Source organism: Embiotoca jacksoni, unplaced genomic scaffold, assembly GCF_022577435.1.
Source record: "Embiotoca jacksoni isolate LCO1_2020_lvr unplaced genomic scaffold, fEmbJac1.0.p SCAF_2, whole genome shotgun sequence".
NCBI lineage: Eukaryota > Metazoa > Chordata > Actinopteri > Embiotocidae > Embiotoca > Embiotoca jacksoni.
Window position 1 is genome coordinate 3344616 of NW_027185340.1, and position 15212 is coordinate 3359827.

A 15212-nucleotide genomic window follows, 5' to 3' on the forward strand; every position below is an offset into this window, starting at 1 on the left:
CGCAAACAAACACACAGTCACCTTGAGAAACCTCAGCTGTGAAATATACACGGCATCGAGTTCCTACATGTCAGAGGCTGTGGTCTGGACATCAGAGTGCAAGGCCATTTCCTTAAGTGTGCCTCAGCCCCTCTATCCCCCACCCTGTCTCATTTCCTCTATACCCAAACAAAAGCAGCTTCTCTGGGAAAAGTGCTCAGCCACTTGTGTTTCTTTGCAGAGTTCAGTCCTGCATGCAAGCAGACCTTTTTCAGTCTGTTTACAAGTTACAGAACCCTTCAGCTTCAACCAGATGTGCGCGTGAAATGACTGATTTGTTCAAAATAACCAGTCTGAAACAAAGTACTTACAACAGACATGAACTCAGCTCACCCAAACATCCAAGTCAAAGCTCAAACAAAAAACATCAAGAGGCAAAGTGCAAGCTTTACTTGACAAGGAGCGCTCATCACTACCCTCCAGCTTTGATCTGTCTCTCGGATAAGACCTGGTTTCCCCAGGTGGATTCCCACTGTCAGGCTCCATGTTTAGCATGCTTTTGCTGGAATCCCTTTTCCCCATCAAAGTAATCACAGGGAGTATTGCTGGAGGAGGGTTAGTCCCAAGAGAGACCAGGAGAATTGGGTGGGGTGTGTTTAGAGGAGGGAGGGAAATATGTGACAGTCACAGCTCAAATTCTCCACTTTCAGCAAGTTAACATTGGAGTCAGTTAGACAATGAGGTAGAACATTTGTAGATTCACTTGAACTTGTGACAAAATAAATTTGCACAAGGACAGACTTTTAGCCAACTGACAGATCTGCTTCCACGTAACATTTAAAGCATTGTGATTATGTACAATACCAAGTATTAAAAGTCAGACTGAAATTTTATATTTTTGCACAACCAGGGTTATTATAAATTATAAAAGCAGATAGCCTTTTCCTCCTATACGTTTCAAAAACCTTGAAGTGCACAACTTGTGACCAAATACAAGGAATGTCTGTACTTCTAAAGAGACTGATGAGAAGCTCATTACACGTTATCTAAATGATCCCCTTTAAGACTTCTTTACACTACCATAGGCGAAACCCAGGACATGAACCAATCAGGAAAGTGTAATCCAAAAAGATAAATCAGATTAAATCAGCTTTTATTCATCACAGTACAAAAAGACCAACATTCAATTAGCCCCCCTCATTCTTCAGACACCAGCTTTCATCTGGTTGTTGGGTGGCAGTGGCTTCCCCAGGTGGATCCCCACCGTCAGTCCATAATCTTTGCTTGCATGTTTCTCATGGACCTCAGGCTTCAGCATGAAACCTTCTCCTTGTCAAAGCAGTCCACGGTAGTAAAGGAAAGTGGCTCCTCTCCCAAGAGGTCTTGCAGTCGTTTACGCCAGCCCTCCAGCATGGAGTCATGGGCCTCAGAGGCATCACAAGATGGAGCCCAGAAGATCTGAGGGGCCAAAACCTGGAAGCCACAGTGGTTCAGGATGCCGTTCTGCAGAGAGAAACAAGTGTTGTTAAAGTCACTTGATTCAGGTACCAGCCTGTTTATCGTTTGACCAGCTTAATGTGTAGTGAAACTGTACCTGCAGCGGCCACAGCGTGACATTCATGTCTTCATTAATTTGATTTGCGTTGAACTTGGACCTGGTGGTAAAGGACAACATGGCTTTCTTATCCTGGACAAAGGAAAACAAAGTGAGGAAAAGAAACATTTTGAGACACTAATGCAGAACTCTGAACTGCACACCTACCTTGAAGACTCCCTGGGTGTATTGCTTCCCTTGTGTGTAGGCAAAGCCAAGCGTGAGCACCCGATCAATCCAACCCTTCATGATTGCAGGAAAAGTGAACCAGTACATGGGGAACTACAGAAAAAAAAGAATAATTTAAAAGCTAGTTTTCATTTGAAAGGGCTTAAACATCAGAAACATTACTGTTGATCAGGCTTTACCTGAAAGATAATGAGGTCTGCCTCGGTGAGTTTATGTTGCTCTTCAGTGATGTCGGCAGACAGTTTCCCTTCCTCCCATGCCAGTTTGGTCTCCTCTGCGTAAAAGAAGTCTTTGGCATTCTTGACTTGGCCTGCAAAAAATGAAGGAGGTTTCTTTTGCAGTGAAGAGCAATCAAAATAAAAAAAAAAACTTTGGGGGAAAACACTCATTTACCCATGATGTCCTTAGCAGTAGCAGCAGCTTTAAACTTCATGGCATACAGGTCTGATACTTCAACTGTGCAGCCCTGAGCCGTTAAAACCTCCACAGCAGCATCTTTAGCTGCAGCACTAAATGAGCCGGAGCTCTGGTGGGCATACACAATCAACACTTTCTTTGCTGAAAAACGGAAAAAAGTAAGATTAGATTAAGGTCCCATCAGATCAGAAATATTTGAGTTACTTGAGCTTTCTAGGTTTCTATCAAAACTTTCAACAATTACAAGCAAAGACAAGAACTCCCCCATTTTGAAGCAGGCCATCTGCAGTGGACAATGAGAGGATGAGGTGATGGCAAAAAGCTGATAATTCTACAAGGGCTCAATATTCTGTTTTTATACAACCCGAGCTCAAACTCACCCAGGTGCTGCCAATCAGCAATCAAGCTCATCAACCAATCAGGTGACACCAATGGATTTTCTCTCAGGTCTCCAGTCTATCTTTACTGAAATGGGAAACATATTTAGATACAAGTGGAGTCTATATACCACTAACTGTAAGCTGAGGATGCTGGCAGTTTTATACACCGGAAACACTCTTCCAGATATACCTTCACAACAGTCTCTTTTTCTATTTTGGTTACGGAAAAGAGCTCATGTTTGTCCCTGTTTTGACCTCTTTGATAGAGTAACCGTTAGTGATGGTGAGATGAAGCCTCATGAGGCATCGAACCACTTCCGCCAATTGGTTCAAGAAAGGGTTCATTTCTCAAAGCTTCATGTGCACACGAAACCACCTACTGGCCAAGTGTATAATCACAGGCAGCTGTATCTGAACCACATAATGTGATGCATTGAATTTGTGTGTCTGTTATGGCTGTTGGGAATGACTGAATTACAAAAATGTATGACCAAATAATTTCTGTACATAAATTATCACATATGTGCATAATAAAATATTTTTTGAATGTATTCTGTGTGTGTATATTTTCCCAAAATGGTAGTATCATATGATATGGCAGGTTGTGTAATCATGTTTTTCTGTCACTTTAGGAAAATGGCATGGGCTTAAGCAGGCAGAGGACAGTGGAAGTGCTTGTGGAACTCGGAAGAGGGGACTGAATATGCTTGTTTAACTTGGACAATGATGTACAGGACAGGGGACATTTTATTCATTTTTATTCAGAAATAACAGTTTCTCAACCGTTTTTGGTTTTGTGGATGTCCACATGTCAGAAGTAAGGCTAACAGCAGCCACCTTTTCCACTTTAGCCTTAGCCTTCTCCTTAGCTGACTCATACTTGGCCTCCACCATGGCCTTCAGAGCCTAAAGGAAAAAATATATAGTGCTGAACTGTGAGACACAATAAAGTACTCATTTGTTTCATGCATGCACCCATACATACCTGCCTTGTAGGGAGAACATAATTAGGATCCAGTTTGGACACAAATGCCCTGAATCCAACATCATCCACAATACTGAAGGGCTGTGTGTCCTTCACTATCATGGAGACGAGGGCTTCATCCAGCTCTTGTTTTCTGGTGGCTGGTTAAAAGAGAATAAATACAGTGTCTGTTACCTGTCTTTATTTGCACAATAAACAAAAGTGAACAGGGAAAAATTGTGATGGTGCATTTGTAATATTGTAATGACTTACCTTGGCTGGGTGAAGCTCCAGTTTCCTCCTTATTCTCATGCAAGGCATGGTAATGCCTCAGCATGGATGAGGTGTTGTTATTGTACCCCAACTCCTTGGAGCACAATAAACACCTCACCTTTGAATAAAATAAGAAACTGTGAAAAAAACAGTTCTTGATAAGCAAACCTAATGTGTCTGAAATAGAGTTAGATTTAGCTTACCTTATTAGGAGTTATCAAATCAAAGTGTTCCCACACAGGGGAAATCCTCCTCTTCCTAGCTGGCTCCATCTTATCACCTATCCTTCTCTCCTCACTCTCCTAAATCTCCAAACTATCTCTCTCTCTCTAACTTCTCCAAACTATCCAAACTCTCAACTGACCGCAACTCTCCACCAACAACCCACATTTTGAATGGAGCCTGAGGGGTTTATATTGCTGTCAAACCTCCCGGCAAAATCTGAACCACTTCCCAAAGCAGTCACGTGGTACAGCCGGGCAGCGAGGCTTCGGACGTCGTCATTTTTGGCTCCTCCCCTAAATGAAGCAAGCCTCGACACGCGCTTCAAGGAAACGCCCCCTCCATTACTCGACACACGCTTCGAAGCGTCGGCACATCTCGTAACATCACTAGTAACCGTTAGAATATTTGAGGCCATTCATGTATAAAGAGTCAAACATTGACAATGAGATAATACTCAGTTTAGAGTGGAAAAATATTTTAGAACCACTTCCAGTTGTCCCATTTCCAAATTTGACAATATTGTGGCTCCTTTGAGAGCTAATATGAAGGCAGAAGGTCATCAAGTTCCACAAAACTCTTAATTTGGTGAAAATTTGGAAATGCTAGAGTCTTACAATAAATTCATAAACATGTTCAATACTGCCCTTTCACAGGAGAAAAAGTTACTTTCCTTTGCAAAGTTAGTCCTAATAAGCTTCAGAAACAAGTGCAAAACTTGTGTCCCAGTAAATTGTAAATTTCAGAGACCCCTCTAGCTGCCACAGTTGTACTTCTAAAGTGGCAACCCAGGGGCTTATTGTACAAGATTGAAACAGTCTCCTCTCAGAAGTGTTGATTTACTACCAACCTGGCTGGGCCATTAGGACTATCACTGTTAAACTAACAGAAGATTATGATAAAAAATAAAGACATCTTAAATCAGATGAAATCAGCTTTTATTCACCACAGGACCAGACAAACAACACGTCATTAGCCCCCCTCATTCTTCAGACACCAGCTTTCATCTGGTTGTTTGGTGGCAGTAGCTTGCCCAGGTGGATCACCACCATCAGTCCATACTTTTTTCTTGCATGTTTCTCGTGGACCTCTGGCTTCAGCAGGAAACCTTCCCCTTTTCAAAGCAGTCCGAGGGAGTAAAGGAAAGTGGGCTCCTCTCCCAGGAGGTCTTGCAGTCGTTTACGCCAGCCCTCCAGCATGGAGTCACGGGTCTCAGCGGCACAATATGGAGCCCAGAAGATCTGAGGGGCCAAAACCTGGAAGCCACAGTAGTGCAGGATGCCGTTCTGCAGAGAGAAACAAGTGTTGGTAGAGTAACTTGATTCAGGTACCAGCCCATTTATTGTTTGACCAGCTTAATGTATAGTGAAACTGTACCTGCAGCGGCCACAGTGTGACATTCATTTCTCCATTAATGCCATTTGCGCTGAACATGGACATATGAGCCCCAGTGGTAAAGGATAACATGGCTTTCTTATCCTGGACAAAGGAAAACAAAGTGAGGAAAAGAAACATTTTGAGAAACCAATGCAGAACTCTGAACTGTTCCCCTACATTGAAAAGTCCCAGGGTGTATGGTTCCTCTTGTGCGTAGGCAAAGCCAAGCGTGAGCACCCGATCAAACCAACCCTTCATGATTGCAGGAACAGTGGACCAGTACATGGGGAACTACAGAAAAAAAAAAAAAAACATAAAAGCTAGTTTTCATTTGAAGGGCGTAAACGTCAGAAACATTACTGTTGATCAGGGCCTACCTGAAAGATAATGAGGTCTGCCTCGGTGACTTTACGTTGCTCTTCAGTGATGTCAGCAGACAGTTTCCCTTCCTCCCATGCCAGTTTGGTCTCCTCTGCGTAACGGAAGTCCTCGGCATTCTTAACGTCACCTGCAACAAATGAAGGAGGTTTCCTTTGTAGTGAAGAGCAATCAAAACACCATTTTTATACTTTGGGGGAAAACACTCATTTACCTGTGATGTCCTCAGCAGTAGCAGCAGCTTTAAACTTCATGGCATACAGGTCTGATACTTCAACTGTGCAGCCCTGAGCCGTTAAATCCTCCACAGCAGCATCTTTAGCTGCAGCACTAAATGAGTTGGAGCTCTGGTGGGCATACACAATCAACACTTTCTTTGCTGCAAAGCAAAAAAAAATAAAGATTAGATAAAGTTCCCACGGATCAGGAATTTTTGAGTTGTTTGAGATAGGTTGCTATCAAAACGTTCAACAATACAAGCAAAACAAAAAGCCAACAACTCACCCATTTTGAAGCAGTCAGTCTGCTCTGGACAATGAGCTGGTAAGATGAAGGAAAAAGCTGATAATTCTACAAGGGCTCAATATTCTGCTTTTATACACCCCGAGCTGAATGTCACCCAGGTGCTGCCAATCAGCAATCAAGCTCACCAACCAATCAGGTGACACCAATGGATTTTCTCTCAGGTCTCCAGTCTATCTCTTTCTGAAATTGGAAACATATTTAGATACAAGTGGAGTCTATGTACCACTAACTGTAAGCTGAGGATGCTGGCAGTTTTATACACCTGAAACACTCTTCCAGATATACCTTCACAACAGTCTCTTTTTCTATTTTGATTAAGGAAAAGAGCTCATGTTTGTCCCTGTTTTGACCTCTTTCATAGAGTAACTGTTAGAATATTTGAGGCCATTCATGTCGAGAGTCAAACATCGACAATGAGATAATACTCAGCTTAGAATGGAAAAATATTTTGGAAAAACTTCCAGTTGTCCCATTTCCCAATATGGAAATATTGTGGCACTTTGGAGAGCTAATATGATGGCACAAGATCAGAGTTCCAATAAAATTTTAACGTGGTAAAAATTTGGAAATGTTAGAGTCCTCTTACAATAAATTCATAAATATGTTGAACACTCACTTTTTACTGGAGAAAAAGTTAATTTCCTTTCCAAATATAGTCCAAATTAGCATCACAAACAAGTGTAGAACTTGTGTCCCAGTAAAATGGAAATTTCAGAGACCCCTCTAGCTGCCACAGTTGTACTTCTAAAGTGGCAACCCAGGGGATTATTGTACAAGATTGAAACAGTCTCCTTTTAGAAGTCTTGATTTACTGCCAACTTGGCTGGGCCATTAGGACTATCACTGTTAAACTAACAGAAGATTATGATAAAAAGCAAAGACATCTTAAATCAGATGAAATCAGCTTTTATTCACCACAGGACAAGACAAACAACACTTCATTAGCCCCCTCATTCTTCAGACATCAGCTTTCATCTGGTTGTTAGATGGCATTGGCTTCCCCAGGTGGATCCCCACCGTCAGTCCATACTCTTTGCTTGTATGTTTCTCATGGACATCAGGCTTCAGCAGGAAACCTTCTGCTTGACAAAGCAGTCCGCAGGAGTAAATGAAAGTGGCTCCTCTCCCAGGAGGTCTTGCAGTCGTTTACGCCAGCCCTCCAGCATGGAGTCCCGGGCCTCAGAGGCACCACAAGATGGAGCCCAGAAGATCTGAGGGGCCAAAACCTGGAAGCCACAGTGCTTCAGGATGCCGTTCTGCAGAGAGAAACAAGTGTTGGTAGAGTCACTTGATTCAGGTACCAGCCCATTTATCATTTGACCAGCTTAATGTACAGTGAAACTGTACCTGCACCGGCCACAGTGTGACATTCATGTCTCCATTAATTTGATTTGCGTTGAACTTGGACCTGGTGGTAAAGGACAACATGGCTTTCTTATCCTGGACAAAGGAAAACAAAGTGAGGAAAAGAAACATTTTGAGACACCAATGCAAAACTCTGAACTGTTCCCCTACCTTGAAGACTCCCTGTGTGAATCGCTTCTCTTGTGTGTAGGCAAAGCCAACCGTGAGCACTCGATCAAACCAACCCTTCATGATTGCAGGAACAGTGAACCAGTACATGGGAAACTACAGAAAATAAAAGAAAAAGATACATTAAAAGCTGGTTTTCATTTGAAGGGCTTAAATGTCAGAAACATTACTGTTGATCAGGCTTTACCTGAAAGATAATGAGGTCTGCCTCGATGAGTTTACTTTGCTCTTCAGTGATGTCAGCAGATAGTCTCCCTTCCTCCCATGCCAGTTTGGTCTCCTCTGCGTAACGGAAGTCCTCAGCATTCTTGACATGGCCTGAAAAAAAAATGAAGGTGGTTTCATTTGTAGGTGAAGAGCAATCAAAACACCATTTTTACACTTTGGGGGAAAACACTCATTTACCCGTGATGTCCTCAGCAGTAGCAGCAGCTTTAAACTTCATGGCATACAGGTCTGATACTTTAACTGTGCAGCCCTGAGCCGTTAAAACCTCAACAGCAGCATCTTTAGCTGCAGCACTAAATGAGCCAGAGCTCTGGTGGGCAAACACAATCAACACTTTCTTTGCTGCAAAGAAAAACAATTAAGATTAGATTAAGTTCCCACAGATCAGGAATATTTGAGTTATTTGAGCTTTCTGGGTTGCTATCAAAACTTTCAACAATTACAAGCAAAAACAAGCCAACAACTCACCCATTTTGAAGCAGGTGGTCTGCTCTTGGCGATGAGCTGATGAGGTGATGGAAAAAGCTGATAATTCTACAAGGGCTCAATATTCTGCTGTTATACACCCCGAGCTGAACGTCACCCAGGTGCTGCCAATCAGCAATCAAGCTCACCAACCAATCAGGTGACACCAATGGATTTTCTCTCAGGTCTCCAGTCTATCTCTTTCTGAAATTGGAAACATATTTAGATACAAGTGGAGTCTATGTACCACTAACTGTAAGCTGAGGTTGCTGTCAGTTTTATACACCAGAAACACTCTTGCAGATATACCTTCACAGGTCTCTTTTTCTATTTTGATTGAAAGAAAAGAGCTCATGTTTGTCCCCGTTTACACCTCTTTGACAGAGTAACTGTTAGAATATTTGAGGCCATTCATGTCGAGAGTCAAACATCGACAATGAGATAATACTCAGCTTAGAATGGAAAAATATTTTAGAAAAACTTCCTGTTGTCCCATTTCCCAATATGAAAATATTGTGGCTCCTTTGAGAGCTAATATGATGGTACAAGATCAGAGTTCCATTCAACTTTAAACATGGTAAAAATTTGGAAATGGTAGTCTTCTTACAATAAATTCATAACCATGTTCAATACACACTTCTCACTGGAAAAAAAGTTAATTTTGAAATATTAGAGTTCTCTTACAATAAATTAATAAATATGTTCAACACTGATTTTTTTACTGCAGAAAAAGTTAATTTCCTTTCCAAATATAGTCCAAATTAGCATCACAAACAAGTGCACAACTTGTGTCCCAGTAAAATGGAAATTTCAGAGACCCCTCTAGCTGCCACAGTTGTACTTCTAAAGTGGCAACCCAGGGGATTATTGTACAAGATTGAAATGATCTCCTTTTAGAAGTCTTGATTTACTGCCAACCTGGCTGGGCCATTAGGACTATCACTGTTAAACTAACAGAAGATTATGATAAAAAGCAAAGACATCTTAAATCAGATGAAATCAGCTTTTATTCACCGCAAGACAAGACAAACAACAATTCATTAGCCCCCCTCATTCTTCAGACACCAGCTTTCATCTGGTTGTTGGGTGGCAGTGGCTTCTCCAGGTGGATCCCCACCGTCAGTCCATACTCTTTTCTTGCATGTTTCTCATGGACATCAGGCTTCAGCAGGAAACCTTCTGCTTGACAAAGCAGTCCGAGGGAGTAAAGGAAAGTGGCTCCTCTCCCAGCAGGTCTTGCAGTCGTTTACGCCAGCCCTGCAGCATGGAGTCATGGGCCTCAGAGGCACCACAAGATGGAGCCCAGAAGATCTGAGGGGCCAAAACCTGGAAGCCACAGTGGTTCAGGATGCCGTTCTGCAGAGAGAAACAAGTGTTGGTAAAGTCACTTGATTCAGGTACCAGCCCATTTATCGTTTGACCAGCTTAACGTATAGTGAAACTGTACCTGCACCGGCCACAGTGTGACATTCATGTCTCCATTAATTTGATTAGCGTTGAACTTGGACCTGGTGGTAAAGGACAACATGGCTTTCTTATCCTGGACAAAAGGAAAACAAAGTGAGGAAAAGAAACATTTTGAGATACCAATGCAGAACTCTGAACTGTTCCCCTACCTTGAAGACTCCCTGAGAGAATCGCTTCTCTGGTGTGTAGGCAAAGCCAACCGTGAGCACTCGATCAAACCAACCCTTCATGATTGCAGGAACAGTGAACCAGTACATGGGGAACTATAGAAAATTAAAAAAGAATATTTTAAAAGCTAGTTTTCATTTGAAGAGCGTAAATGTCAGAAACATTACTGTTGATCAGGCTGTACCTGAAAGATAATGAGGTCTGCCTCGATGAGTTTACTTTGCTCTTCAGTGATGTCAGCAGACAGTCTCCCTTCCTCCCATGCCAGTTTGGTCTCCGCTGCGTAACGGAAGTCCTCGGCATTCTTGACTTGGCCTGCAATAAAACGAAGGAGGTTTCCTTTGTAGGTGAAGAGCAATCAAAATAAAAAAAAAACATTATACTTTCAGGGAAAACACTCATTTACCCGTGATGTCCTCAGCAGTAGCAGCAGCTTTAAACTTCAAGGCATACAGGTCTGATACTTCAACTGTGCAGCCCTGAGCCGTTAAAACCTCCACAGCAGCATCTTTAGCTGCAGCACTAAATGAGCCGGAGCTCTGGTGGGCATACACAATCAACACTTTCTTTGCTGCAAAGCAAAAAAAAATTAAGATTATATTAAGTTCCCACAGATCAGAAATATTTGAGTTATTTGAGCTTTCTCTGTTGCTATCAAAACTTTCAACAATTACAAGCAAAAACAAGCCAACAACTCACCCATTTTGAAGCAGGTGGTCTGCTCTGGACAATTAGCTGATGAGGTGATGGAAAAAGCTGATAATTCTACAAGGGCTCAATATTCTGCTTTTATACACCACAAGCTGAATGTCACCCAGGTGCTGCCGATCAGCAATCAAGCTCACCAACCAATCAGGTGACACCAATGGATTTTCTCTCAGGTCTCCAGTCTATCTCTTTCTGAAATTGGAAACATATTTAGATACAAGTGGAGTCTATGTACCACTAACTGTAAGCTGAGGTTGCTGCCAGTTTTATACACCGGAAACTAGTGATGGTGAGATGAAGCCTCATGAGGCATCGAAGTACCACTTCAGCCAATTGGTTCGAGAAAGGGTTCATTACTGGAAGCTTCATGTGCACACGAAACCACCTACTGGCCAAGTGTATAATCACAGGCAGCTGTATCTGAACCACATAATGTGATGCATTGAATTTTTGTGTCTGTTATGGCTGTTGGGAATGACTACGAATTACAAAAATGTATGACCAAATAATTTCTGTACATAAATTATCACATATGTGCATAATAAAATATTTTTTGAATGTATTCTGTGTGTGCAAATTTTCCCAAAATGGTAGTATCATATGATATGGCAGGTTGTGTAATAATGTTTTCCTGTCACTTTAGGAAAATGGCATGGGCTTAAGCAGGCAGAGGACAGTGAAAGTGTTTGTGGAACAAGGAAGAGGGGACTGAATATGCTTGTGTAACTTGGACAATGATGTACAGGACAGGGGACATTTTATTCATTTTTATTCCGAAATAACAGTTTCTCAACCGTTTTTGGTTTTGTGGATGTCCACATGTCAGAAGTAAGGCTAACAGCAGCCACCTTTTCCACTTTAGCCTTAGCCTTCTCCTTAGCTGACTCATACTTGGCCTCCACCATGGCCTTCAGAGCCTAAAGGAAAAAATATATAGTGCTGAACTGTGAGACACAATAAAGTACTCATTTGTTTCATGCATGCACCCATACATACCTGCCTTGTAGGGAGAACATAATTAGGATCCAGTTTGGACACAAATGCCCTGAGTCCAACATCATCCACAATACTGAAGGGCTGTGTGTCCTTCACTATCATGGAGACGAGGGCTTCATCCAGCTCTTGTTTTCTGGTGGCTGGTTAAAAGAGAATAAATACAGTGTCTGTTACCTGTCTTTATTTGCACAATAAACAAAAGTGAACAGGGAAAAATTGTGATGGTGCATTTGTAATATTGTAATGACTTACCTTGGCTGGGTGAAGCTCCAGTTTCCTCCTTATTCTCATGCAAGGCATGGTAATGCCTCAGCATGGATGAGGTGTTGTTATTGTACCCCAACTCCTTGGAGCACAATAAACACCTCACCTTTGAATAAAATAAGAAACTGTGAAAAATACAGTTCTTGATAAGCAAACCTAATGTGTCTGAAATAGAGCTAGATTTAGCTTACCTTATTAGGAGTTATTAAATCAAAGTGTTCCCACACAGGGGAAATCCTCCTCTTCCTAGCTGGCTCCATCTTATCACCTATCCTTCTCTCCTCACTCTCCTAAATCTCCAAACTATCTCTCTCTCTCTCTCTAAACTCTCCAAACTATATAAACGCTATCCAAACTATCTCTATCTCTCTCTCTCCTAAATCTCCAAACTATCTCTCTCTCTCTAAACTCTCCAAACTACCCAAACTCTCAGCTGACCTCAACTCTCCACCAACAACCCACATTTTGAATGGAGCCTGAGGGGTTCATATTGCTGTCAAACCTCCCGGCAAAATCTGAACCACTTCCCGAAGCAGTCACGTGGTACAGCCGGGCAGCGAGGCTTCGGACAGCATCATTTTTGGCTCCTCCCCTAAATGAAGCAAGCCTCGACACACGCTTCGAGGAAATGCCCCCTCCATTACTCAACACATGCTTCGAAGCGTCGGCACACCTCGTAACATCACTACCGGAAACACTCTTCCAGATATACCTTCACAACAGTCTCTTTTTCTATTTTGGTTAAGGAAAAGAGCTCATGTTTGTCCCTGTTTTGACCTCTTTGATAGAGTAACTGTTAGAATATTTGAGGCCATTCATGTCTGGAGAGTAAAACATTGTCAGTGAGATAATACTCAGGTTAGAGTGGAAAAATATTTTATAACCACTTCCAGTTGTCCCATTTCCCAATATGACAATATTGTGGCTCCTTTGAGAGCTAATGTGAAAGCAGGAGGTCATCAAGTTCCACAAAACTCTTAATTTGGTGAAAATTTGGAAATGGTAGTCTTCTTACAATAAATTCATAAACATGTTCAATACTTGCGTTTCACAGGAGAAAAAGTTAATTTCCTTTGCAAAGTTAGTCCTAATAAGCTTCAGAAACAAATGCACAACTTGTGTCCCAGTAAATTGGAAATTTCAGAGACCCCTCCAGCTGCCACAGTTGTACTTCTTCAGTGGCAACCCAGGGGCTTATTGTGCAAGATTGAAATAGTCACGTTTTAGAAGTCCTTTGATTTACTGCCAACCTGGCTGGGCCATTAGGACTACCACTTTTAAACTAACAGAAGATTATTATAAAAATAAATAAAGACATCTTAAATCAGATGAAATCAGCTTTTATTCACCACAGGACCAGACAAACAACACTTCATTAGCCCCCCATTCTTCAAACACCAGCTTTCATCTGGTTGTTGGGTGGCAATGGCTTGCCCAGGTGGATCTCCACCGTCAGTCCATACTCTTTGCTTGTATGTTTCTCATTGACCTCAGGTTTCAGCAGGAAACCTTCTCCTTTTCAAAGCAGTCCTCGGGAGTAAAGGAAAGTGGCTCCTCTCCCAGAAGGACTTGCAGTCGTTTACGCCAGCCCTTCATTATGTTGTCATAGGTCTCTGCGGCACAATATGGAGCCCAGAAGATATGAGGGGCCAAAACCTGGAAGCCACAGTAGTGCAGGATGCCGTTCTGCAGAGAGAAACAAGTGTTGGTAGAGTCACTTGATTCAGGTACCAGCCCATTTATTGTTTGAACAGCTGAATGTATAGTGAAACTGTACCTGCAGCGGCCACAGTGTGACACTCATGTCTCCATGAATGCTATTTGGGCCAAACGAGGACTTAAGAGACCCAGTGGTAAAGGACAACATGGCTTTCTTATCCTGGACAAAGTAAAACAAAGTGAGGAAAAGAAACATTGACAAACCAATGCAGAACTCTGAACTGTTCCCCTACCTTGAAGAGTCCCTGGGTATATGGTTCCTCTTGTGTGTAGGCAAAGCCAAGCGTGAGCACCCGATCAAACCAACCCTTCATGATTGCAGGAACATTGAACCAGTACATGGGGAACTGCAGAAAATAAAAACAAAAAATGAAAGTTTTTAAAGCTGGTTTTCATTTGAAGGGCTTAAACGTCAGACACATTACAGTTTATCAGGCTCTACCTGAAAGATAATGATGTCTGCCTCGGTGACTTTACGTTGCTCTTCAGTGATGTCAGCAGACAGTTTCCCTTCCTCCCATGCCAGTTTGGTCTCCTCTGCGTAACGGAAGTCCTCGGCATTCTTAACATCGCCTGCAACAAATGAAGGAGGTTTCCTTTGTAGTGAAGAGCAATCAAAGTACCATTTTTATACGTTGGGGGAAAACACTCATTTACCTGTGATGTCCTCAGCAGTAGCAACAGCTTTAAACTTCATGGCATACAGGTCTGATACTGTAACTGTGCAGCCCTGAGCCGTTAAAATCCTCACAGCAGCATCTTTAGCTGCAGCACTAAATGAGCTGGAGCTCTGGTGGGCAAACACAATCAACACTTTCTTTGCTGCAAAGCAAAAAAAAAATAAAGATCAGATTAAATTCCTGCAGATCAGGAACACTTGAGTTCTTTGAGCTATCTAGGTTGCTATCAAAATTTCCAAAAATTACATGCAAAAACAAGCCAACAACTCACCCATTTTGAAGCAGGCGGTCTGCTCTAGACGATGAGCTGATGAGGTGATTGAAAAAGCTGATAATTCTACAAGGGCTCAATATTCTGCTTTTATACACCCCGAGTTGAACATCAGCCATGTGCTGCCAATCAGCAATCAAGCTCACCAACCAATCAGGTGACACCAATGGATTTTCTCTCAGGTCTCCAGTCTATCTCTTTCGGAAATTGGAAGCATATTTAGATACAAGTGGAGTCTATGTACCACTAACTGTAAGCTGAGGTTGCTGCCAGTTTTATATACCGGAAACACTCTTGCAGATATACCTTCACAACAGTCTTTTTCTATTTTGGTTTAGGAAAAGAGCTCATTTTTGTCCCTATTTTGACCTCTTTGATAGAGTAACTGTTAGAATATTTGAGTCCATTCATGTCT

At 42.1% G+C, this 15212-nt stretch overlaps 1 protein-coding gene and 4 pseudogenes across 1 annotated transcript; all 5 read right to left on the minus strand.

Moving 5' to 3' along the window:
• Nucleotides 1–1183: 1183 nt before the first annotated feature.
• Nucleotides 1184–4881, minus strand: LOC138201603 (NAD(P)H dehydrogenase [quinone] 1-like; annotated as a pseudogene).
• Nucleotides 4882–5007: 126 nt separating this feature from the next.
• On the minus strand, nucleotides 5008–6281 carry LOC138201604 (ribosyldihydronicotinamide dehydrogenase [quinone]-like; annotated as a pseudogene).
• A 974-nt stretch (nucleotides 6282–7255) lies between these two features.
• Nucleotides 7256–8531, minus strand: LOC138201605 (NAD(P)H dehydrogenase [quinone] 1-like; annotated as a pseudogene).
• Nucleotides 8532–9581: 1050 nt separating this feature from the next.
• On the minus strand, nucleotides 9582–10862 carry LOC138201606 (NAD(P)H dehydrogenase [quinone] 1-like; annotated as a pseudogene).
• Nucleotides 10863–13624: 2762 nt separating this feature from the next.
• On the minus strand, nucleotides 13625–14543 carry LOC138200701 (NAD(P)H dehydrogenase [quinone] 1-like). Its single transcript, XM_069153574.1, has 5 exons — nucleotides 14504–14543; nucleotides 14289–14419; nucleotides 14080–14193; nucleotides 13905–14006; nucleotides 13625–13813 (listed from the first exon to the last, which is right to left on the minus strand). The coding sequence occupies exons 1-5, from the start codon at nucleotides 14541–14543 to the stop codon at nucleotides 13625–13627; spliced, it is 576 nt and encodes a 191-aa protein (XP_069009675.1).
• Between the last annotated feature and the right edge of the window lie 669 nt (nucleotides 14544–15212).